The 27,655-nt window shown below is 36.9% G+C and overlaps 1 protein-coding gene across 1 annotated transcript in view; it reads right to left on the bottom strand.

The window, feature by feature from the left end:
• Positions 1-2,491: 2,491 nt before the first annotated feature.
• Positions 2,492-27,655, bottom strand: part of LOC139136994 (uncharacterized) — a 41,829-nt gene continuing 16,665 nt past the window's right edge. The window contains exons 6-15 of the mRNA XM_070704874.1: positions 10,837-10,986; positions 10,529-10,723; positions 10,044-10,164; positions 9,577-9,654; positions 9,134-9,277; positions 8,358-8,547; positions 6,916-7,047; positions 5,789-6,087; positions 4,845-4,991; positions 2,492-3,886 (exon numbers count right to left, since the gene is read on the bottom strand). Of these exons, the coding sequence (XP_070560975.1) occupies positions 6,020-6,087; positions 6,916-7,047; positions 8,358-8,547; positions 9,134-9,277; positions 9,577-9,654; positions 10,044-10,164; positions 10,529-10,572 (777 nt within the window). The 5' untranslated portion in view covers positions 10,573-10,723; positions 10,837-10,986 and the 3' untranslated portion in view covers positions 2,492-3,886; positions 4,845-4,991; positions 5,789-6,019. The remainder of the gene's footprint in view (positions 3,887-4,844; positions 4,992-5,788; positions 6,088-6,915; positions 7,048-8,357; positions 8,548-9,133; positions 9,278-9,576; positions 9,655-10,043; positions 10,165-10,528; positions 10,724-10,836; positions 10,987-27,655) is intronic.

Below are 27,655 nucleotides of genomic sequence, written 5' to 3'. Positions count from 1 at the left end.
AATACGATTCAACCCCACCTAATGCTAAACAAATTGAATGTTTTCAATGTTCCTAACCGTTTACAACTTTGGATTTTAGATTATCTGACTGGTAGGTCTCAGTATGTTCGCACCAGCTTTGAAACATCAAGTACAATTCCAATTAATACAGGAGCACCTCAGGACTGTGTGTTGTCACATGTTCTTTTTGTTTTGTATACAAATGATTTAGCTTGGGACACTGATGGGGCAATGATTGAGAAGTATGCAGATGACACAGGGGTTGTGGGGTTTATTTCGAGCGATGACGATCAGGAATATTTTGAGTGTATCGACTTTGTTAACACCTGGTGTAATGACAACTATTTAGATCTTAATGTGTCAAAGACGAAAGAGCTTGTTCTGGACTTTAGAAGGAAACAAAATGAAACAGTCAGTTGTGATAAATAATATGAGGGTAGAAAGAGTGTCAGCATATCCATACTTAGGCTGTATGATCGACTGTAAACTGTCATTCTCACAACATGTAGAAAATCAACTGAGAAAGGTAAACAAACGAATGTATTATGTAAGATCGATGAGAAAGTTAAATGTAAGTTCAAGTGTAATTGCTCTTTTTTTCAACTCAACAATATCATCTATTATTAACTATGCTAGCACCGCTTTCTACGATCTGCTATCAAATCATCTCAAAGAAGACCTCAATCGACCTACAAAAATCTGTAAAAAGCTGCTTGATGATAACCGGGATAAACTTGCGCAGAACTCAGAGGTATACAAAGATAAAGGTATTAAGATGGCAAAGAAAATATTGAAAGATCCGAATCATCCACTCCATACAGAATATGAATACCTTCCAAGGGGTCGTCGCCTTAGGGTTCCACGTTCTCGTACAAATAGATTATAGAAATAACGGACGATGCGCTGACCATTAACGTTTATTTGTGGGCATGCGCATGGGCGAGAGGAAAGCCAAAAATTAAAGCCTCGCCCGCGCCCACAATAAATGTTAATGGTCAGAGCGGAGTCTGTTATTTCCGAAAATTTCAGGAGCGAACGACAACTGGGCCCCGGAAACTGAGCAATACGCGACGCACTGTCACGCGCGCTGTAAAAATTGGCAAATCCGGAGATGTTTTCAGAAAAAAAGTATCTCAACTTGACCTACAAGTGCTCCATTTTATTTTGATTGATTATGATTTACGTTTGAGCTGTAAAGTTACAATACTTTGAGTTGTTAATCTTATTATTCATATTCACGGGCATGTAAACAAACCATTACTGTGTATTTGTGGTCAGTCACGTGGTTCAGTTCGACCAATCAAGATGCGACGGGCAGGGCATGGTAATATAATTAAGCATAGCTTTGTACCAAGGTCAATCAGTCTATGGAATCAGTTGTAACCTGATGCGTGTCTGTGTACATGTATGTATAGGTATTATTATAAGTATATTTAGTCTTTATGCATTATATTAATTTTTTCTTTTTGTCTTCTGCCAATGTACACAAAATTTCGTGTAACTATTACATGACAAATAAAGAATGAATGAATGAATGAATGAATGAATGAATGAATGAATGATATATTAACCATTGTCTACCTTTTGGTAGGAATTGGACTCCAACTACCATTTTTCCAACCACCTGTTTCGCGCTTCTTATTACATCAAAATCTCTCAAACCTTGAAAATTTTGACCAAAGGCTTTGAAACTTACCCTTAGATCTTCATCTTTTCTTCTAATTCTGCCCTTTTTACTTGACCTGCTCCATCTTCTCTATCCATCCTTCTAGAGGTCTTGTCCTCACTCTCATTCTTTGCGCTTTCTCGCCTGTCCTTCGACTGATTCTTCGATCTACGTTGCTTTCGGTTCGGCATTTTCACCACTCAATCACTAACTCCAAAAATTGGCAAAAACGACACCTTTACAGCTGAAATCTTGTAAAGGCAGTACTCCCTTGATCGAGGTGTAACTAGAACACCACACAATGACGACAACGGAGTAAAAATCTCTTTTTGCAAGAGGAAAAAGAAGAAAATTGCGAGAACGAAATGACTGTGCTGTGTCCTCAACACTGTCATCGGCAGAATTCGCCAATATGTTGGCTATTAGGATATTTTTGTATCAGAGAATCTTCTATAAAGGTTGCTTGTTCGATTGGTAAGAATTTTGGTATTTGTAACTGTATCTGGTTCGTTGCATGAGATTGAAAACAATTTCATGGAAGTTATCGAAATTATTTCACACAGATTCAAAACGGACCAAAGTGAAAAACTGAGCTGTTATATTGTTTCATGATTGCTCCCTCTGAACTACGCCGCGCAGTAAGTTCAAAAATAGTTGGTTTGGGTTCGGGAAAGTCGCATGGTTATCGTTTGACCCTGTCAGGGTCTAGCTAACTTAGTACAAACTTTACTACTCCATCTACATCTGATCTATGGATCAATACAACATACAAGACAGAGTCAACAACAACAATAAGGAATGAAGAATGGCAGCACACTGTAACACAATCATCACAATACACTGTATTGACAACAATATGAATCACGGGACGACAGTCTTATCATTTGACATTTGATTCGTTGAGATTTTAATTCTTTCTTATAAAAATGACAACACTCTCCAAATACAAATACTGTATACTAAATACGTTTGATTTATTTTGCAATAAGGTGGTATGCGCCTCGAACTTGTTCAAACTTTCCTCGATACAACTTTTAACCATTCTCTTACTATTAGAATAAAAGGGGTGACCGAGCAAAATTTGGTTCTACAGAGAACAATTACCTAAGATTTTCCGATATTTGTAATTAAAATGGTCGCCACCCTGTGTTAATTCTACGACGGTGGGGAGATAACATTTTCGATTGTCGATAAACTAAGACTGAAAAGTTTTCCTACACCAAGAGCTTTCAAATGAGTCCTCACAATTGGTAGATCAGAGTAGAATTAGTGAAATTTGAAAGCCAAAAGATGTGTCCCCGAGGTGCGTTCTACCTTAAAATCAATTTAAGTGAAGATCGTTCAGCTATTAAAACATAATACAGCTCAATTTAATAATTTGACATTATTAGAGTTGATGTTGTAGAGAAAATAACAACATATAAAATCTCACTATGGGTATGATGTTTACTATTCACTTAATATTAATCTAAATTTATCAATTATAAAACACTTGGGCACCATAAATTTGCATGCATGTCTATATCCTCATGTCTGTGGCATGGTCACTAATGCCTACTCATGTAAGAGATATTTCCAATTTGTGTGAAATGTCATCTGAATTGCCATGACGTCATCGTTGATATTGAGACTGTTGACAATAAAACCAAAAATTCATTTATGTTTACAGGTCACTTCAGACCTAAGCAGCAACATGCAAGGGATTTTGCACTTTGATGAGAATAGTCTTCAGTTTGTAGATAAAGTGAATGGTCTACATTATCTGAAGGAAAAAGACAGTCTGCGCCAATGCAGAAAAAATGTCCCCTTTAAAACACGTTTACTTGTGTTCACCGTACACATATACACTAATGAAAACATGCAAATCAAAGACAGCACGGTAGATACAGTTGTTTAAGCGAACTTTCTTGAATGGTGCTGATGTAAAAATCAACTTTTGGCTAATGTAAAATTAATTCGTTCAACAGAATCGCTTTAAATAAAATGAAAATACAATACCAACACAACCAATTTTGTGACGTCAATCACAAATTCGGCTAATTTGTCAAATTGATTCATGATTCGATAACAAAAATTGACATATTATCACATGCTGTTACAATACTAATTCACTTGGAATTTCTGCGTATAAACGGTAGTATGTGCCCGATTTATCTGTAGTTGACGACCGAAATTTCATCCTCCAGTTCGTCCTTATTTTCCGGCATCATACATCAAAAGCTGAAATGATAACAAAAACAGAGAAAAGACGTTTAGACAGTGTTAGGCTAGACAGAGTTTCAAATATTTTTTATTTTCCAACGAATGAATTGAATGTCATATTTCTGTAAAGATAAAAGATGCATTGTTCATATGAGCTGTCTCAATAACGTAAAATCTTAGCTAAGGCAAAGAAAAAAAAAGTTTGTTTCTCATTCTAGACATCCTAAAGTTGCAAAAATGATGCGCTGACGCCGTTTCTTTCTCTTCTCAATATTTTTGTTTATTCTTCAACCAACAAGAATGCGCAAAAAACAAAAGCAAAACAAACATGAAAACAACATAGGAAAGTACGCAGAGATAAATGCACTGCAGTGTTGCTTTATTATTTTTGTATAGCAACAGTTCTGGTTTGACTTTTAGTGCAGCAATGAACATTTTTGACAGCTTAATATAACAGTGACATATGTGTATAGTTCCTAATACATTGTTAGTGTCAGTTATTTTGTTTACAGTTCTGTTTTATACAGCACTGTGTTATGCACTATCGTCGCGTATTTTTGCGTTTGTTTTTTCCTCATTGAGCAGAAAAAAGGTTAACGTGGCGAGTGTGAATTGATGCGCGCGAGGATGAGAGACAAACCTTTTATTTTTCTTGGCTCATTCTTATTTGCTCCCTTGTCTGGCCTTTGGATTTTGAGATATTTTAAAAAGTTAAACTCTGTTTCATATGTTTCTCAAGGAAATTAATTTTTCAACCAGTGTCTTTCATAACCAAGTGACCTTCTCAACGGAGTGATCACTGAGTTACAGCGTGACCACATACTGTGACAGACTGCATACGAATAAAACGTCACGATTTCGAACTTTACCGGCTCTGTTGTTAAGTTGACTTCAAAACTACAGACCTACATCTACCCATAGCACAGCAGGATACACGACGGAATTCAAACATGACGTCATTACATAGGGGCGTTACCTATTCGTTCACTTTGCAGCCGTAAACTTCGGCACGCAGGGAAACACAGCCATTGTGGGACAATACGTAGAACCGTATGGCTCTCATGGTTGTTGGAGAGGCCAGTGTGTTCATCTTGACGATGTTGCCTCCCGTGTTGGAGAATGTCTGCGAATAGAAGGAGGAGATAAAATCGAGACGAGATGACAACATATCTGCATATCGCGATTCGAAAAAGGCGTACAATTTAACTTCAGGGTCACATAAATTAACACGACTTTATATGAATAGCACAGACCTGAAAAAAATCACATTTTTACAGTAATTATTACCATAGTCAGTATCTCAGGAAATATAATTGGTTCAACTTATCTAATAGGCGGAGGAGTTCAGCAGACTACCAAACAAGTACACGTTATCTCACTTTATACGCGTGAAAGTCTGAAACTTTTGCTCAAACTCTCCTCAATGAAACTTTCAACAATTCTTTCATAACATCTAGGGTGAAAATTAGGGTCACCGTGCAAAGTTTGGTACGTGAGGAACAAACGCGAATTCAGCAATATTTTAAATTCAAATGGTCACCATCCCTGCATTAACGCTATGGGGAAAAGAACAATAATCCGTGTTTTTGACTAATTAAGACTATGAAAATGTTTTATTTTTTACTCCAACAGATTTAAAATAAGCCCCCTCAAATGTTATCAGAAAATAAATTGTACAAATTTGAGAGTCCTCCAGGCGCATTATACCTTAAGACATCTTGGCAGTCGGAGAAGAGGCGAGAATGCCGGCATTTACCACATGCATATGACGTATTCACAAAAACGCATATGTTTTGGTGATCCAACATTTCTTGTCACAAACTGTACATCGTCACAAAAAAGAGCATAAACCACCGTACGTTTTCTAACACCACCCGAAGGACCTGTTTACCGAAAGTAATACAAAACACGCTTAATTACCTTAGCCATGTTATTCTCTGTGTAATATACGAAGGCGTTACCATCCAAGCTGTAGTACAGTCTGAAGTTCCGGACTCCATAGAATCCGTATGAATCTCCCTGCGTCGCGACTGCGAACACTTTGTACAGGCCTTCGAATTGAATCTGTAGGTAGGCATAATTTTCCGTTCCACGCCAGGTGTTGCTGTTGTACAGACGTCCATTCCGCGGAGAGTAGCCGCTTAAGGTCTTTTACCGGTGAACTGGGAAGTCTCTGACCACAGAACGATTGGAAAGACCAATCGCATTGTCAACACATGCTGAAGATGGAAAAAGGAAAGCGTCAGCATATACTAGTTAAACACACTGAGTTACGTATCCTGTCCACCTCATCCACTCTTGGATGTCATATCAGGACGACAGTAATTCAGTGTTTTCGTGCTACACAGTGCTGACGCACACACCAAATATACTGGTTCAAAATTTCACTACCTCTTCTTCGAAAAATTAATATTAAGTAATTTTCAGGTAGGCAATTGATAATTATCCACGGAAGCAAATCAAATTTTATTGCTAAAGATGAGGTTATTGTCTTATTAAGGCAACTTCATGAGTATTCTTTTTTATTTTCATCAATCATAACTGTCGAATACTTTGTTTTTCTCAATGAATTCTAAATCAATTATTTATTACAGTTTGTGAACCCGTCAGAGACGCTCTATAGCTCTGTACAGTCTTGTTGCTGTACACATCAAAAACAAACTGTATCAGACTACAGATGCAAAAATGGCCTCGCCAGGCCTTCGCCAGTCAGCAAAACGATGTCACAAAGACAAAAGCAGATTTTAGAACAAACGTGTTGTAGCATACATTACAACTGTACGTTGTCATGATTCGGTTATTTATAAGCTCTTACGTAATGTTCTGTAATCTGTTTTTAAGCCAATTTACTCTTTTGTAAACTTTATCAATGTGATTTGAAATAGTCGAACTCCTGTCTCAAATATCACTTTTGTACAACACATCTCACCAAATTTCAATTGAAACATTTGAGTCGATGCCTCAAAATGTAGGCAAACGTCCTTCTTTGTAAAAACATTTGCAATACCAAATTTTACTTTCCAGTTGTGACAATTTAATCAACTCACAAATTTCACAGCGTTGTCCTCCATACCGAGATGGACAATCACATGACTTCAAGGAGTATGGATAGTCATCGATAGTTGAACAATTTCCACCATTCAGACAGTAGTCGTCATCTTCGCACCCTACTGTCAAGTCTAAAGGGCACAAAACATCAAAATTATCCGATCAGAATTTCAGGCAGAGTAATATTTATAATTCATCTGGCTGTATTCATATTTTAATCAGTAGCTGTGAATCTGAAATGAATGCACCTAGGAGAGAAATTTAAGGACGTTCGACTTTTTACAATACTTCGTACTCTTCTGAGCTGAGGTGTAAATGAAGTATCGTTTTTGTTAATGTCCACATAATGTTTACACAGGGAATAGCGGCCATTTTGAAATTTGTGTCTCTAATTAGAAACTTCGTAAAGTGACTCTTGATTCGCGTGGGACTTATAATAACTTAAGAAACTCAAAGGAATGTTAAAATTAACATGAAATAAAGTAATATGTATATACAACAATTACAAAGAGCAATTTGTTACTCCTAAATATTAATGAAGCCTGTATTTATCTCTGAATGTGCCATTAAGAAACAAAGGTTGAACGAGAACGTACGAAAATTTACAGAAATACCAATGGAAAAGTTCATGTCCCTTTCCATTTGACACCGTATCAGCCATTTCTAAAATGTTTTAAATAACTACTTTAAACTAGACATCTCAAAAAAAGCGAAACACAAAGAAGAACCAAACAAAGCGTTAACGATGTAGGCACATGATTATGATCACATGAGTGTGATCGCATGATTAGGATCACATGCGCTTTGTTTCAAAGATAAACACTCTCAGAGTAGGCAGGCATGAATCTAATTTGAGGTAGGTCGCACCTCGAAAGTGAAAAACTTAAACTTTTGCTCAAACTTTCCTCAGGGAAACTTTCAACCATTCTCTTTCAAAAATCAAGAATAAAAATCAGGGGTCAGAGTGCAAAGTTTGGAACTAGAGCGACAAATTAACCAATTTTCACAGAAAACTTGAAATTCCAAATGGCTGCTATTCCAGTGTGGACTCTATGGGGGAAATTGGATTTTCACAAAAGTAAGGTGGTGAAAACTTCAATTGCTCCTTGAACCTCCACAAGTGATAGGCTGAAAAAATACTGTAAAAGTTTGAGAGTCCAAATATTTGTCCCGCAGCGCATTCCATCACAAGGGTAACACAAATAATTAAAAAATCACTGTTTCATTATGTTACTGTTGACGACTGAATGCTTAAATTCAGGTGTAAACAACGTATAACTTTATATTTATCTATGACAAGTTGAGCACCAATGACATTTTAAAATGATTTTCAGATTAGAATAAGAAACTGAATTTTACAAAGGGAATGAAAACAGATGGAATGTACTCAAAAGGTTGCAGTAAAGAAGCTGCAACTTTATTTCGATTAAATTGTCACTACCTCTGATGTCCAGGCTAAAGGCGGCGTCCGCATACTTTCCGTGTTGGTCCAATGCTCGGATACCGAAGGAAAACGAAGCGTCGATTGAGGGCGTTATTCCATACAGCCTGCCCGAGTTTGTATCCAAGGTGACCCCGTCGGGCAAACTGCCAGATATCTTACTGTAAGTGACACTCCCACCGTCAGGGTCCTGAATAAGAGAGGTAAAGCTGTCAATGAACCTTGACCTGCATGTCACAGACAGTATTTTAACTTTCCGATGGGTTTTCTGTAGAGTATTATGGCACCTTTCTCTGTTGAGTTTATTCGCGCACATACACGTTATCACAGTGAGAAGGGTGGGTCGTAAGTCAGTACTCTCTTCGAAAATGAAAGACTTAAACTTTGCCTAAACTTTCCTTCAACCATTCTCTTTGAAAATCAAGAATACAATATGAGATCACCGTGCAAATTTTGGTACTAGAGAAACAAGTACCCTAAGATTTACCGATATTTACAATTCAAAATGGTCGCCATCCCTGTGTTAACTCAATGGAGAAAAAAAAATCGAAGAATTTCGAAAAACTAAGCTTTCTTAAACCAACAGGTTTAACATTAACCCCAAAAGTGGTGTCAGAAAAGAACTGTAAAAGTTTGAGAGTCCGAATATCTGTCCCTAGGCACGTTCTCTTTTGGAAAAGTGTTGGTGTTCAACGCTCTTTAAGGAGATTTTTCATGGTAAAAAAGAACATTGGCGGAAGAGCATTGAAATTGTAAAAAAACCCAAGTATTATTACCCTTGCGTTGATGTAGAGTGATATGGTAGATCCAGCCGGATAGGTTCCCAGGTTGCCATGGTTACCCTCCTCTGCCCATACTGGTGGCGCACTGAGCGCGATGTCTTCAAGTCTCTGCAGCCGTTCATTGATGAGGGTGAAGTTCTGTTATGCAAAAGAAAACGCGTAAAAATTATAGCTGAATAAAACCGAATACCTTCTATCTCACTGTGACCTCTGACATTACGTGGACATTATGAAGAACAGTGTTTGAATTAAAATAGGTTAATCACTGTGTATTAAAGAATGTCTAGACTAGTACATACTGCAGTGGACACTTTGAAGTCAGAACATGGAGAGAGAGAGAGAGAGAGAGAGAGAGAGAGAGAGAGAGAGAGAGAGAGAGAGAGAGAGAGAGAACGAGAGCATAAAGAAAAAAGAGAGATGCAGAAAAATCAACATACCTGTAGGATTTCTTGCTGTTTATTGAGTAATTGGTAGAAATCAAAGTCGCCTAGCTTGAGTTCTCCATTTCTTCCAGCCTGGTGGAATGAAGCAAACGATTTTTCAATTTATCATCGTGTCACACTATGATTGATGTATGAAGATGATGGAAGCACAACATTCACATTCAACATTTGTTCAAAGTCAGCTGAGTGTAGCATGCTAAAATATGGAAGGTGAGTACTTCAAGTTGTCGTTTTGAAGAAATTTTCACTTTTTTGATTCCACGTATACAGTACAAGGTGGACTGGTTGTTAAGATGTGACGTTCTGGATATGGACGTGATCTTAAATGTAACTTTTTCATTTTATCCAAGAACGCCATATGCATGACGTCATCAATTTGTCATTATATATTATAACCCATTTAAAATCGGATAATGGTAAAGGTCTACTAACAATTACAATACACTTGTTTGCATACGCACCCGAAAGACCAAGCTCATGTTGTTCGGTGAGGACACATAGATGTTGTCACCGTCACAGCTGATTATCTGAGAGCGGGGTATCAACGCTGCACCGCATTGGTAGTGCAAAGTTCCATCAGCCCTGTAGAAGTGAGAAAGATTACATTGATGTTTTCTGTCTGTTTTCAGGGACGAGAGAGAGAGAGAGAGAGAGAGAGAGAGAGAGAGGGGGGGGAAAGGTACTAGTACGCAGATAGGGAGGCTATACAATGAGAAAGTTGGAACTGCAGGAATGAGGGTGGCTTAGAGAGGGTTTGTGAAAGAGCGGTTACTTGGGCCGTTTCGAGACAGTAAATAAGAAAATAAATAAGCTTAACGCGATCGTGGGAAGGGGAATACAAAGGAAAAGTAAACTCGCTCGAAAATGTTCACGAAAAGGGAATTATAAAATACTAGAGGCTAAACGGAGAATGAAGACGACTGCTTTTAACAACGTTTGTACTGACCTGACCGTCAGGGCGAATGCCGAGAAGAAGAAAACCAGCTTCATTAATATTCTGTTTGTATCATGTTGGACGACGGCGAGACAGTCAGCGGTTTAATACGCAACCAAGATGGTCAGTTCGGAAGCAAATCCTTCTTGGCAACTAACGGGTTTCTGATATAGGGTCTTTTACACGTACCACCCAGGCCCCTATTGGCTATCAATAACACGAATTAATATGGAGAATAGCCGAATTAATATTGAAATTTAACATAGGATGTTCTCAGTAATTTTATTCTTTAAGGAAGTAGGGAAGTGTATTAAACTCACTTTTGCTTTCGACGAAAGATAATTTAATGGACTTGGATGTAGATGTCACATTGAGTGCAGCTTTGTCTTTGTATTTCTCGGTCAACACACTTTGAGGACAGTAACCGATAGGTCATTTCTGCAATCATTTGGTCATGATCTCTGTAAAAGCTGAAAATTGCGGTAGATTTTGAGAGATTGTGGTACAATTTTCCACTAAAAATGACGATATTACCTTCACAATTGCGTACTTGCAACATTTTTCTTCCTATCCACACAATTTTATTGCATCTTTAGGTTTAATAATAAGCTATGACTTCTCAAAATTAAATAACTAAACAAACAAACAAATAAATAAATAAGAAACCAGATATGAACTGAATATGCTCACGTGTTTTACAACAGGTTCATTAATAGTAGTACGCTTCACAGAACAATGAGATATATGTTATCACTATATGTAGCAGGATTTTTCAACTTCGCACAGTACTCTCAGAGTTTAATCACTAATTACAAAAGTTTATTTAATATGCAATGAGCTGTTAATTAATTTGACACTGCTCAATGCTTTATGGGACAATTAGATATCCATCAGATCAACATTTGTAGCACGTTTTATTTAATTTAATGCTGTAATTTTAGAGTAATGTCACTAATTACAAAGTTCATTAAAATGTGCAAATAATCCCTAAATTAACTTGACACTGTTCAATGATTCATAGCACAATTAAATATTTATCAAATCAATATCTGCAGCACATTTCACAAAATTTTGGTGCCGAAATTTCAGAGTTATATACCTAATTACAAAGTTTATTAAATATGCAAATGAACCCTTAATTAACTTTACACTACTAAATGCTTTACAACACAGTTAGATATCTGTCGTATCAGTATGTGCAGCAGTTTTCATCACATTTGATGCAGCTATTTCGGAGTTATATGACTAATTATAAGACTTCATGAAATATGCAAATGAGCTAATTATTAACTTGACACTGCTCAATGCTTCTCAGTACAATTGGATATTTATCAGATCAACATCTGTAGCAAGTTTCATCAAATTTAACACTGTAATTTTGGAGTAATATCACTAATTACAAAGTTCATTAAATATGCAAATGAACCCTTAATTAACTTCACACAACTAAATGCTTTACACCACAATTAGATATCTATCGGATCAGTATCTGCAGCAGATTTCATTGCATTTGGTGCAGTTATTTTTGAGTCATATGACTAATTACAAAACTTCATAAAGTATGCAAATGACCTATTTGTTAACTTGACACTGCCAAATGCTTCTCAGTACAATTAGATATTTATCAAAACAATATCTGTACCCAATGTCACTGACTTGGGTGCCGTAATTTTAGAGTTACATACCTAATTACAAAGTCCGTTAAATATGCAAATGAACCCTTAATTAATGTCACACTACTAAATGCTTTGCACTACAGATAGATATCAGTCGCGTCAGTATTTGCAGCAGATTTCATCACATTTGGTGAAGTTATATCGGAGTTATATGACTAATTACAAACCTTCATAAAATATGCAAATGAGCTATTTGTTAACTTGATACTGCCTAATGCTTCTAAGTATAATTAGATATATATCAGATCAATATTTGTTGCAAGTATCATCAAGTTTGGTGCCGGAATTTCAGAGTTATCTCACTAATAACAAAAGTTCATTAAATATGCAAATGAGAAGATAATTGACATGACACTCACAGTATCATCATAATGTTCTTAGATTGTCATCTGTGAAAAGTTTCAAGAAATTTTGTGCAGTATTTCTTGATATATGTCTACACTGTCATTACCGTCTCCATAGGCAAACCATTGTACGGAAAAAAACGATATTGCATAACTTCATTAATATGCAAGCCACACTAACCAAAATCTAATCAGTTCTTGCAAGTAGCATATGGTACCTGTGTACCAAATCTGACTTGACATTAGCCCACGTGTTTACACACGTGAGCTAAAAATGACATGGTGGTACACATGTATAATGTAGGCGTACAATGTTCAAATCTAATACAGTAAAAATTTAAGAGGTAATCTCAATGAGGAAGTCTAGCTCTCTTCCTGGAAGGCAGTGCCATTGTGATCAAATCCTGTTACCTGATATCTCTTGATACTTATATCACGTGATTCAAAGATCCTGGAGATACAGCGTCCTTGAATTATAACAGAAATTCATTCAACATACATTGTCTACCAGTAATTATTATTTGCTTGTATGTATGTATGTATGTATGTATGTATGTATGTATGTATGATGTATGTATGTATGTATGTATGTATGCGATATGTGTGTATGTACGTATGTATGCGGTATGTATGTATGTATGTATGTATGTATGTATGTATGTATGTATGTATGTATGTATGTAGGTAGGTAGGTATATATGTATATCTTTGTGTGTGTATGTATGTATGTATGTATGTATGTATGTATGTATGTATGTATGTATGTATGTATGTATGTATGTATCTACCAATTTTTCAAATGTTTAAAATCAAGAGACATGCTTGTGTTCAATTAAACAACCCTTAGGGAACAAAGTTAATCGAATTGGATATGTTGACGTCACATTGAGTGTAGCTTTTTCTTTGTATTTCTCGGTCATCACACTTTGAGGACGGTACCCGATATGTCATTTCTGCAATCATTTTGTTACGATTTCTGTAAAAGCTGAAAATCGCGGTCGATTTTGAGAGATCATGGTACAATTTTACAATCAAAATGACAATACTACCTACACAATTGTGTACTTGGAACGTTTTTCTTCCTATCCACACCATTTTAATGCATCTTTAGGTTTAATCATATGCTTCGACTTCTAAAAAATAAATAAATAAACAAACAAACAAACAAATAAATAAGAGAAAATGGCATGATGGAAAACATGCATATGTATAACGTTGGCATACAAATGTCAAATCTAATACAGTAAAAACGAAAGAAGTAATCTCAACGAGGAAGTCTAGCTCTCTTCCTGGAAGACGGTACCATTGTGATCAAATCCTGTGACCTGATATCTCTTGATACTTATATCACGTGATTCATAGATCCTGGAGATACAGCGTTCTTGAATTACAACAGAAATTCATTCATCATACATTGTTACCAGTAATTATTATTTGCTTGTATGTATGTATATATGTATGTATGTATGTATGTATGTATGTATGTATGTATGTATGTATGTATGTATGTATGTATGTATGTATGTATGTATGTATGTATGTATGTATGTATGTATGTATGTATGTATGTATTTAGTATATGTGTGTGTGTGTGTATGTATGTATGTGTGTGTATGTATGTATGTATGTATGTGTGAGTGTGTATGTATGTGTGTGTGTGTGGTGGTGGTGTGTGTGTGTGTATGTGTGTATGTAGAAATCAGATATTAGGTTGAAAATCACTTTTTCAGTTTTATGAATTTTTTTTGAGGGGGACATGTGAATTTTATCCTTGCGAAATTTCACAATTGAATTCAAGCTGGAAATTGGAGAAAAGTGTTTACAAAACTTACATACGCATATAGTGCCTATCAGGCTGCCCTGCAAATACAGGAAATTCCTATTGAGAAATACCATCACTTTAGCATTCACAAAATGAAAACTAAATTGGATGCACATTGATTCATTTTATGCAAATATATTTAAAATACTCTTGACACAATATTTAAAATAAAAAGACTATCAAAATGCACAAATTTAATTAACTGCTCCTGTAACATCGAGAGATTTCATCTTTGTCTTTTAAGACAACTTTGAAACACAGACAAAAGTGAGTTGTAGCTTTGTCGCTTTGTCAGTATTCATTTAATAAATTATTACAAAAATATCACTTTGGAGTACACATAATAAGTAAAAATCTCATATCAGTCTCCCAACTAATGCAAGATGTGGGGAGATTAGTATTTAATTATGCAAATGATATTAATGAGCATTTTTGAAATATTAAAATCTGATGATAATGAGTCATTCAATGGTGAATATTCATTTACATCAATCTTGCACTGCATACAGTCTCCAGTCCCTTAACAAACCTTTTCTTAAATCTGGAGCAAAGTATATTTTCTTACCACAGATGTTGAAATGATACTTTGTGAAGTGAAGTACTGATTTTGCAGACCAGCATTCAAGTTTTGCTCAAGTGTTTGTAAGACCAATAGAACAAATGATGATGAATCTAAAATATATGAGAGATAAACACCATACTTATTACATCACCATAGCATCATGTAATTTTGATTAGCTGTACAAAATTGTACAAAGTCTGACACTTTTTCAATGCCCTTTGCCCTTCAAAATTCTTACGAAAATTGGTGGTTCACTGGGTTATTTTTTGCGGAAAGATACATTACAGAAAGTATTACCTATATTTGGATTTGTTGGCTAATAAATAATAATTAACATGTAGGGAAATTTGCTTAGTTGCTGAAAATGTCACTAGGATGGAAAACAATACCTGCACAATTACTTAAGATTTTGAAAAATGAAAAGTCACAAAACATTCACCTGCAATCTTATTTACCTTGTGATATTGTCCATACAAGCACTATGAACCAAAGAAGGTACATATTACACTAGCATAAATATGAAAACACCAACTTAACTTTTTGCTCTTGGACACACACTTGTAAAGTCCAAACAATAAAGCGTAAATATTTGTCTGGTAAAAAAACAGTATAATTTTTAAATTTTGAAGCTGGTACATATTTTACGGATCTACGTATATTTTTCTGTTTTTCTAATAAGAGTCCAGATTAATGTCTACGAGACTTTTTCAATGACTTCATGTGTTGCTTCCCAATTGCAGCAGATGATGATCCATGCTGATCAGTAATGGCTGGTGAAATATCACACTCTATAGCAAGCAATATAGTCTGTCTTCATCTCTAAAAGCTGAATTTCTTCTTCATGCGTTCCCATTGTCTCTGTACATTCTTGGATTTTCTTTGGTGATCAAAGGCATGCTGACATGATTTCTTGTAGAAGTGCTGTGCTGCTGATGCTTCTTTTTTGTGTTCTGCCAAATGTTTCTTTAGACTTTCCACAACTAGTTTCACTCTTTTCAGCTCACTGTCTTCTGCATCTCCAGATTCCCTCATTCTTTGTACTGTTGTTGATTTTGTTAAGATTTCTTTGCTGACCTCTTTGCAGGTGTTACAATAGTTAGACTTGTGTGGTTGAATTGAATGGCGTGGTCTGTGTTGTGATAACCAGCCCTCTGCTGCTCTTCTGCTCACTGTCTCTCTTCCTAACTGTTGTTGAGTTTGGTTAAATACACCCAAAACAGACTGTAGCAATTTTTTACCTTCTCGTGTCTATTTATAGACAGAGAAGGTATTAGAGTTGAAAACCAGTATGCTGGTGTCAACTTCTTCCGTCTGTCAAGACTTCCGTCTGTCAAGATCCGTTGACGTCATGCTATCGTGAAGGGTCCTATCGCTATGACTCATTCCGGAAACACAGTGAGTACTGCTAGTCTGTGATTTGCCAAAACATAGCTGTCTTGCAGGTTGATTGTCTTAAACATTATCACATACTAAGTAGAAAGAGGACAAGAAACTAATCAAATTGATGTATAATATTCACCCTGAGTGCCTATATATATAACTATTTTATACATCAAGCTGTTAGGTATATATTTATCACTCTTCATGGGCCAAAGCACACTGAGAAGCCAGTGTCATCACAGCCAGTCTGTGTATGTCAGTCTGTCCGTATGTCCATGCATTCACCAGTCTTTCTGTAGACCAAGTTTGTGGAGCTCATAACTGAATAATTTCCATATTAAATGTGGCCAACTTTGGAATGCTTAGATGGTTATCTATAATCCGATGGAATCTTGTAGGTGTTGATAAAAGAATAAGAAAAAAACGTGAGTTTTTCATTATCTGCAATTTATGTTGATAAGAGAGTGATTACTTTATTATTTGGTCCGTATGATAGGAGGAACAATGTATGCAATAGTTTGATTGAGAAGCATAAAATTCATATATATGTATTTTTGAATTTTTTACCGAAATTTTTGTCAAAAGTCTTGTTTTTGAGAGTCACATGTCAGATACCAGGTATCAAATTTGGATTTTAAGTTCTAAGGATCATATGATTACCATATATCAAAATATTGATGAAATTTGTATAAGTAAATATGAGCGAATTGGAAGACAGAAGTTTGCAGTGCAGCTGACACACTGTTTTACAAACAAATTAGCATAGAGCTATCAATATGTTGTGTTTAAAAGAAGTTTTTATTTTTTCAAAAATGCTAAATATGATATTCTTGAAGTCCCTGGTGTAATTGCAAAAGATTGAGAATTGCTGCACATTTTACCTGTATTTGTGGTAGATACATGTACATGCTCAACTGTAAAATAGTATTTGTTCAAACGAAGTCAGGGTTATTAAAATGCTACTGGGCAACAAATGTAAAAACTTGGTGAACAAGTCATCGTTGATGACACAGTCCCCACTTGTTAATGGGTACTTTGATTGCAGGTCCTCAGAGAGGATAGAGTCTTCTTCATAAGGTCAGTGATAAAAATATTTCTGAATAAATTCGCTTGATACATGTCTGAGCTGTAGTTCAGGACATGAAAAAATCATAATAAAATGGCCACATGGCGGCCTTATTGGATCACAAAACAAATCAATGTGCATATGTATGACATAGGTCAATGTCCTTGTACCAACTTTCAATATATCGGTTGAGATATGTCTGAGTTATGGCTCTGTACATGAAAAAATTGTAACAAAATGGTCGCACAGTGGCCATATTGGATCGTATCACAAAACAAATTGATGTGCATAGCTATGACATTGGTCAATGTCCTTGTACCAACTTTGAATAAAATCTGTTGAAACATGTCTGAGTTATAGCTCTGTACATGAAAAAATCGTAATAAAATGGCTGCCTAGCGGCCATATTGGATCGTATCACAAACAAATTGACGTGCATATGTAAGACATAGGTCAATGTCCTTGTAACAAGTTTGAATACAATCAGTTGAGATATGCCTGAGTTATGGCTCTGTACATGAAAAAAAATCAAAACAAAATGGCCGCCAGGCGGCCATATTGGATTGTATCACAAAACAAATTGGTGTGCATATCTATGTCATTGGTCAATGTCCTTGTACCAACTTTGAATAAAATCGGTTGAAACATGCCTGAGTAATGGCTATATACATGAAAAAATCGTAATAAAATGGCCACACGGCAGCCATATTGGATCGTATCACAAAACAAATCGACATGCATCTGTATGACATATGAAGTAATCCTTGTAACAAGTTTGAATGAAATCGCTCCAGCATCCCTGAGATATCTACGTGAACGGATGGACACACGTATGCACACACGCACGCACGGATCCACGTACGGAAATGACCAAACTTATAAGTCCCCCAGATGGTGTCCGTGGGGACTAAAACCATCTGCACAAAGTTTCATCAGATTTGGTACAGTTGTACCAGAAACAGCGCTCTAATCTCGAATTATGCAAATTAGACCTAATTATGCATGCCACACCAATATAAATGGACCTGCATATGTATGCCACAGTGTAGTATCCTTGTACCAAGTTTAAAAAGAATTGGCACAGGAATATCTCAGATATCTGCATTCATGAGCCCCTATGCATGGACACAGCATTAATATTAATTTCATCCTGGAATGCCTGTGGATCATACCTGGGGACCCTGTGGATGGATATCAAATACAGGAAAGAAAACGGCCGTCACACAGCCATTTATGATCGAATCATTACAAAAATTAGCGTGCATATATATGTGATAGGATTAATATAGGTACCAACTTTCAATGCAATCGCGCCCGGCATCGCTGAGAAATTAACGTGAACGAACGCACAGTCGTAAAATATAGGAAACAAAATGGCCGCCATGCAGCCATTTTAGACCAGATCAAAACAAAAATAGTGACAACATCACTGTTCGCTCCCATATAGTTATCAAAACAAGTCAACAATTGTATGAAACATGGACATACATATACAGACAGACTGACATACACAGACTGGCACAGAGTGATGACATTGACCCCAAGTGTGCCTTGGCCCATGGAGAGTGATAAAGATATAACAAACAGCTGAATGTAATGATAAAATAGTTAAGTATAGGCCTATAGAGGCACTGAGAGTGAATATGTTACAGCAATTTGATTAGTTTCTTTTCCTTTTCTACCTCTGTGATAATCTTTAAGACAATCAATTTGCAAGGCAGTATAAGTATTGACAAATATTACAAGCACACAGTAAACTGTTCTTGATTTTCATTTACAATATTTGACATAGACTGAAATACATAACATGCAACCAATGTTTACACTTTGCCCATACACCAGATACATGGAGAAACATCCGTGGTTTACTAAACTAAATTTTTTTTGGTCCCTCTCGCGGTAAATCCATCATGTCAATAACGAAACCCATACTTTTCAATCGGAAGACGGCAGATAACCTTCAAAAGGTGATACAATTCGTTTGTTAAATAATGTATTAAAAGTTTAATTAACGTTTGAGTAAAAAATCACGGTCCTTCCGAAGCTTTGCATAATGACATGGTAAAATGCGTGCGGCGGGAAATCGTAGCGCTTAGCATAAAACTATTAAAATAAAGCCGAAGTCAAAATTTAGTTATTTACCTGGAATATTCTTCTATGATTCTAGTTGTTACAGCGGAAATAACTTTGTTTATTGAGCTATGTAAATGGCAGTCCTCTGGTCAGTCACCGATAAACATTCTAAGGGATGGACCATTTGATACCCTGGGGGATCTTGAAGATTTTCGAGAAACAAAATTCCCAGCAGATACTAGGGGAAAAAAATTCTGCCTTAGATGACTTATGAAAAAAAAAACTGGGAAGCTAATGTGGAAGAAAAAAAAATATCACAGTATCAGCAAGAACCTTTTGGGATGTAACTTTTTCATTTCCGTGCACCCTTCTTGTCTTTCCAAAAGCCTCTTGAAATTAATTTTCAGTTACATTTGGCTTTGTGAATTGTTCACTGATTCTAGATAAGTGAATACACTCTGTATATACATGCATATTGTTATGTAGGTCATTTCCCCCACACTCATCATGACCTGAGTTCAATTAGTCTAGAACATTCTCAAGGTCACTGCCCTTGATGACCTCACAACCTTGAATTCAATTAGTCATGTTTGGAATGTTCTGGAAAGTTGATTAGTTGTGTAAGGGAGATAATTTTAGAACAGTACTTAGCATGTCAATAAAAGTTCTAGATTGTTCTTATATGCCTTTATAAAAGGGACGTGCACAGCTTCCAGTCAGACTTTTGGGATCGTGTCTCTTGTGTGTTACTAAACTCCAGCAGTAGTCATTCTCAAGACTTTTCAAGACCTTCACTGCCAACGCTGGATTTATACTGTGGACTTTGTGCAGCTTCAAGCCTGCAAGGACTGTTCATTCATCCAACTGACTGTTACAACTCTGAGACTGGAGCTTTGCCGTCCCAGCTGAGATAAGTAGTCTGTACACTTTTAAAGCTTGTACTCTATCCCTGACTTAGCAATTAGTTTTATTTTCGTAATAAATTTTGTTTAAACGGAAACTGCTGAGTTCACCCTTTTGTTCGTTTTCTCTGCACGTAACAAATTGGGGGCTCGTCCGGGATACGAATATTTTGAGCCGTTTGACAACATTTTGCCTACCTTTTCAAAACTGCTTTACACTGTGAACTCAGCGAAATTTAATCATGGCGGAATTCAAGCCAGACGAATTTATGGAGGACCTTGATCAGGACACATTTAATTCCCTCAGAAAAGACAACCTCATAGCACTGGCAAATTTCCTTAAAGTAGATGTCAAAAGATCTATGCGCAAGCGAGAAATACAGTTCAAGATTGCAAAACATTTAGTTAATTCAGGCCATTTTGAGGAGTCTGCCCTAAAAGATTATGAACCTGAGTCTTCCTTTGAACTCAGAAAATTAGAGTTAGAAATACAGGCAGATTTGGCACGTGAAAAGTTAGCAATGGAAGAAAGACAGAAAGAAAAAGAATTACAAATGAAAGAAAAAGAATTGCAAATGAAAGAAAAAGAAAGGCAGGAAAGATTAGAAATGGAAGAAAGACAGAGAGAAAAAGAATTGCGATTAGAAGAACAGCGATTGCAGGTAGAAATAAAACGTTTAGAGCTTGGACAGTCAGGAAAATTCTTCCCTTCAGACAAGTTTGACATCACTAAGCATTTCAGTTAGTTCCCCCTTTCCAAGAAAAGGATGTTGATAAATATTTCCTTCATTTTGAGAAAATTGCTCAGAGTCTGAATTGGCCTAAGGAGTCCTGGTCTATGCTTTTACAGAGTGCTTTGGTGGGTAAAGCCAGAGAAATTTACATTCAGTTGTCAGTAGAGCAGGCTTCAAATTATGATTCTGTGAAGGAATTAATTCTCAAGGGCTATGAATTGGTGCCTGAAGCTTACCGTCAGAAATTTAGGGATTGTGAGAAGGTGAAGGATCAAACTTATGTTGAATTTGCTTGAACAAAAGAACAACTGTTTGATCGTTGGTGTTCTTCTGAAAAGGTCAGTCAGAATTATGACAAATTACGACAGCTCGTTTTGATTGAGGAATTTAAAAGGTGCATTCGGAGTGACATCAAGACGTTTATCAATGAACAAAAGGCAGATACATTGGAGGTTGCTGCACGTTTGGCCGATGATTATTCATTGACCCACAAATCTTCATTTCCCAGCAAACCATCCCAGTCCTTTTCCTACAGAAACAATGCAGGTAAATTTAACTCCTCCTTTTCATCCAAGAATTTCTCAAAGGAAAGTAGGAAATCAAATGACAACAGTTCACAAATTTAAGTAACACTCACACATCATCAGATCCCAAGTCTCAATCTCCTTCTGACAAACAGTTCGGTACACTTTCTTGTAATTATTGTAAGAAAGACGGCCATTTAATGTCAGATTGTTTCAAATTGAAAAGAAAACGTGAAGGTCAAAGTGGTCAAAGTGGATCTAAGCCAACCGGCTTTATTTCTTCATCAACTCGATTAGAGTCTATAATGTGTGCAACACATTTTCTGAGGTTAAACCCCTCTCATCCCCAATTAATGAGGTCAAGGTCAATTCTTCTCAAGATAGCATTATGGGTATTTTCGAACCATTTATTCATAATGGTTTTATATCACTTTCTAGTGATTTCTCTTCCGCTACCCTGTCAAAATTTTAAGAGATACCGGGGCTTCCCAGTCTCTTTTGTTGCAGATACCCTGCCGTTTTCTGAAAAGTCATTTTCAGGTTCTAAAGTTCTTATTAAGGGGGTAGATTGCAATGACTTTATTCCTGTTCCTCTCCATAATGTCTATTTGTCTTCGGACTTTGTTTCTGGACCTGTGACTTTAGGTATTAGGCCTTTTTTGCCTTTTGAAGGGATTCACCTTCTTCTTGGAAACGACCTTGCGGGGGACAAGGTCATTACTAATCCACTTGTGACTGATAATCCTAGTTTAGATCAGGATCCAGAGCCAATTGAACAAGAGATACCCGATTTATTTCCTTCATGTGCCATTACTCGAGCCATGTCAAAGAAAACTTCCGAGAATCAAAATACTCTCAAAAATAATGTCACAGATGTTGACTTAAATGACACTTTTCTCAGTCAGGTGTTTACACGGATCATTCCGTTATCCCTCGTGGATTTGAAACTTCCAGTAAAACTTCTGCTGACCAAAGTCAGACATTTTCTAGATCAAATCTCATTGCAGAACAACACAAAGACCCAGATATTTTGTCTTTGTTTGACAGGGTAGATGATGAAGGTAAAACTTCAGATAGCTCTGTTTCCTATTATACAAAATCTGGTATTCTCATGCGTAAATGGAGACCTCCAGATGTTTTGGTTGATGACGATTGGGCTATAAAACATCAAATTGTGGTTCCAAAGCCCTACCATGCTGATATATTGCGCCTGGCCCATGAACCCCCTGGGCTGGTCACTTAGGAGTCAGGAAAACTTATCATAAAATTCTCAGTCACTTTTATTGGCCTAATCTCAGGCAGGATGTAGCACATTTCTGTAAAACTTGTCACACATGTCAAATGGTAGGAAAGCCAAATCAGACCATTCCAAAGGCCCCTTTACAGCCAATTCCTGCATTTCAAGAACCATTTAGTAGGATGCTAATAGACTGTGTTGGGCCCCTACCAAAAACAAGATCAGGAAATGAGTACATGCTGACAATAATGTGTACATCAACTCGGTTCCCAGAAGCCATACCACTGAGAAACATAAAGACAAAGACTATAGTGAGAGCTTTAGTCAAATTTTTCACTTTATTTGGCCTCCCTAAATGTGTCCAGTCCGATCAAGGCTCCAACTTTATGTCTGGAATTTTTCAACAAGTAATGGATCAGCTAGGCATTAAACAGTATAGGTCATCCGCCTATCATCCAGAAAGTCAGGGTGCTCTTGAGCGATTTCATCAAACTTTGAAAAACATGATTAGGACCTACTGTTTTGACACAGAGAAGCAGTGGGATGAAGGAATTCATTTTTGCTCTTTGCTGTTAGAGAGTCAATTCAAGAGTCTCTTGGTTTTAGCCCATTTGAGCTTGTATTTGGACATACAGTCCGTGGCCCACTTAAGCTCGTTAAAGAGAAATTCCTATCAGACAATGATGATTGTCTGAATATTTTGCAATATGTGTCAGATTTTCGTACAAAACTCTCTAAAGCATGTGAATTAGCCAGAGAAAATCTTGAGTCATCTCAGCAGTCAATGAAAACCAAATATGATAAAAGCACCTCAAAACGGAAGTTTGAACCCGGTCAAAAGGTTCTTGTTCTACTTCCAATTCCTGGAAAACCACTCCATGCTCGTTACTTTGGGCCATATCTAATTGATAAGAAATTGAGTGATTTAAATTACATCATAATAACACCTGACAGGCGAAAACAAAAACAGCTATGTCACATAAATATGCTTAGCCATATTTGGATAGGGATAATCCTACTATAACTCAGCCTGTCAGTGCAGTCAGTTCAAGCCATTATGAAGATAGTGATACTGAAACTGACTTGAGTGAAAATACTCTAAACTCAAAGCTGGGCTCGGTCAAGCTTCAGAACTCAGAAATCCTGGAGAAGCTGGAGTCTACAAAGTTGGCACACCTCCAGCCAGAACAACAACAACAGGTGAAAGAACTGCTCCACGAATATAAACACCTGTTTCAAGATGTTCCAACGAGGACGAACGTCATCTATCACGACGTTGATGTTGGGGACAGTAAGCCTGTAAAAAATAAGACAGATAAGCCTGTAAAACAAAACAATCCATACAGACTGAATCCAAAAAAGCAAAATATCTCCAGGAAGAAGTCAAATACCTGCTGGACAATGACTTTATTGAACCCAGTAAAAGTAACTGGAGTTCGCCGTGCATACTTGTTCCCAAATCAGATCACAGTTATCATATGTGCACGGACTTTGGGAAGGTCAACACTTTAACAAAGACAGACACTTTCCCAATACCGAGGATTGATGACTGCGTCGACCGAGTGGGAAAAGCCAAGTACGTGACGAAATTTGACCTACTGAAGGGATTTTGGCAAGTCCCTCTGACGGATCGTGCTCGTGAAATATCCGCCTTTGTTACACCAGACGGATTGTTCCAGTACAAGGTGATGCCATTTGGAATGAAGAACTCTCCGGCAACGTTCCAACGGATGATCAACGACGTCATATCCGGGCTAGACGGGTGTGCAGCTTACGTTGACGACGTCGTCCTGTATAGTGACACCTGGGAGGAACACATCAAGCTCATGCGGAAGTTCTTTGAGAGACTGAGCAAAGCAATGTTGACTGTCAACCTTGCCAAATCTGAGTTTGGTTGGGCAAGGGTAACTTACCTCGGACATACTGTAGGACAGGGTGAGGTAAAACCTGTTGATGCTAAAATCAGTGCCATTTCAAGTTTTCCCATACCAAACTGCAAACGACAACTGATGCGCTTTCTCGGTATGGCTGGTTACTACAGAAAATTCTGTCCAATTTCTCCACAATTACTGAGCCTTTGACTAACTTACTTAAAAAGAAAGTAAAGTTTGTTTGGTCAGAGCAATGCCAACAGGCATTTGATACACTTAAAGCCATACTTCAAAGTGCTCCAGTGTTGTCTGCACCAGATTTCACTTTGCCATTCAAATTAGCTGTGGATGCTAGTGATACGGCTGCTGGTGCTGTTTTATTGCAAGAGGATAGTCATGGTGTAGATCATCCTGTTTGCTATTTTTCACGCAAATTTAACAAATCTCAGAGAAACTACTCTACAATTGAAAAAGAGTGTTTATCTTTGATATTAGCTTTACAGCATTTTGAAGTTTATGTTACTTCTTCAAATCAGCCAATAGTGGTTTATATTGATCACAACCCTCTTGTTTTTCTGCAGAAATTTAAAGGCAAAAATCAGAGATTGCTAAGATGGAGTTTAATGTTACAGGAGTTTAATCTTGATATTAGACATATCAAAGGCAGAGACAATTTAATTGCAGACTGTCTCTCTCGTATTTAGAGTTTATTGTTGTTCACTTTCAAGAAATTTTACTTTAGAGTACAACAAAATTTGAGTACTTAAATCCTTTTCAAGATTACATTGTAAAAGAAAGATTTTTCATTGAAAAATTTTCTTTTTTGAAGAGGGGGTGTGTTATGTAGGTCATTTCCCCCACACTCATCATGACCTGAGTTCAATTAGTCTAGAACATTCTCAAGGTCACTGCCCTTGATGACCTCACAACCTTGAATTCAATTAGTCATGTTTGGAATGTTCTGGAAAGTTGATTAGTTGTGTAAGGGAGATAATTTTAGAACAGTAATTAGCATGTCAATAAAAGTTCTAGATTGTTCTTATATGCCTTTATAAAAGGGACGTGCACAGCTTCCAGTCAGACTTTTGGGATCGTGTCTCTTGTGTGTTACTAAACTCCAGCAGTAGTCATTCTCAAGACTTTTCAAGACCTTCACTGCCAACGCTGGATTTATACTGTGGACTTTGTGCAGCTTCAAGCCTGCAAGGACTGTTCATTCATCAACTGACTGTTACAACTCTGAGACTGGAGCTTTGCCGTCCCAGCTGAGATAAGTAGTCTGTACACTTTTAAAGCTTGTACTCTATCCCTGACTTAGCAATTAGTTTTATTTTCGTAATAAATTTTGTTTAAACGGAAACTGCTGAGTTCACCCTTTTGTTCGTTTTCTCTGCACGTAACAATATCATCTCTTGTGTGTTGACCAATAAATAATATTGTTCTCTGTATGGTTGTGACATGGACGGATTGCACTGACAAGTCAAATGACAGCATTGCAGACGATTTTAAATCAAAACTGTCATCGTCAAGTAATATAATCCGGGGCACATTTTGGCCAACTAATAAACCGATTTACATTTTCAAAAAAGAAAATAAAATGGAACTAATTTTCAATTTTCAAATGGTTTTATCATCTTGATTATTAACTTTTATGCCTATTTCTAAATTTAAAATCTTTGGGCTGAGATTGAAATATAGGAAACAGGTATGTATGCTGTATATGTATAGGTGTATATACTGAGGATGGCACTTCGTGACCATTCAAGTTTCTCTCTGACAAACTCTATTTCCCACAATGCACATTTCCATGTTTTCAATGTCCAGTATTATACCAAATGTCCAATTTTGCCATTTCATTTGGGACGTGGCCCAGTATCTTTTCATTACTATGGCTGAAATAACTGTATCGCATTGGAATTAAGGAGTAACATTTATCTCAGTGTGACCAAATATACTGAGGGAGGGTTTGGTTATGATAGTTCGCACAAGATGCTTTTAAAAGTTATGGGAATGAGGGACTGGTCAGTTTCTTCGGCCTAGGGGGCCGGTGGATTCATGGGGTCACCCTCTTTTTACTTTGGTGATGGGGTCACTTATTTTGAAATGCCCAATTGGGGGTAAGTGTGTTTTTAAATTTCGACGCGGGCTCATATTTGCCTGAAATGCATTTTGCGCATCAAATGCATCGTGCTAGCCATGAATTTTATCATTCAGTTTCATACCCTGTTTTTGACTTTGGTGATAGGGGGTCAACATGTTTTTGAAATGCTCAATATGGCGGGTCAGTGTGTTTTTGAATTTCGACAAGGCTCATACTTGCACAAAATGCATTGTGCCAGCCACAAATTTCATTATTCAGTTGCATTTTTCGGCGCTCCCTTCGGGCGCGTAACTTTAATGATAATAAGGCCAGGAGAAAAAATCAATTGTTCATTGGAATCGCCGCTTCTACTTTGGCATATTGGAAATTTTTTTTTTGATGGCGGCAACTTTTACTTCCGCATTACAAATATGTTTAGTACTGCCGCTGGTGGCGCCCTACACTTTGTCGGGTTTTCGCGGGCACGGGATTTTTAATGAGACTTCCTACGTGTTTGTACGGACTTCGTTGACCGCCAACACGTTGTTGTGACGTCTGAATTTGGCGAATCACGACGCAAAGTGGGTCGATTAGGTTAGGTTAGTACATGTCATATCATGAGTATTAATTTGATCGCCAACATTTGACGTGATGGCCAACAGTAAGTTCTAAAGACGCTATTCAGTGTTTGTCCTGATATTACGTTTGGCGATTTGTTCAACACGATCGTGACAGCAGATGGACGGTGCATCCGAATGAATGAAAATTGCATCGAAAGTATAAAAAATTACGGCAATGACAAAACATCTGGTTGCATCGATGTTAAAGTACGATTTGAATGATGACTATATAACTTCACTCCGATCAC

This window comes from Ptychodera flava, chromosome 7 (assembly GCF_041260155.1).
Source record: "Ptychodera flava strain L36383 chromosome 7, AS_Pfla_20210202, whole genome shotgun sequence".
Taxonomy (NCBI): domain Eukaryota; kingdom Metazoa; phylum Hemichordata; class Enteropneusta; family Ptychoderidae; genus Ptychodera; species Ptychodera flava.
The sequence above is the reverse complement of the archived record's forward strand: the minus strand, read 5'-3'. Positions and strand labels throughout refer to the sequence as shown.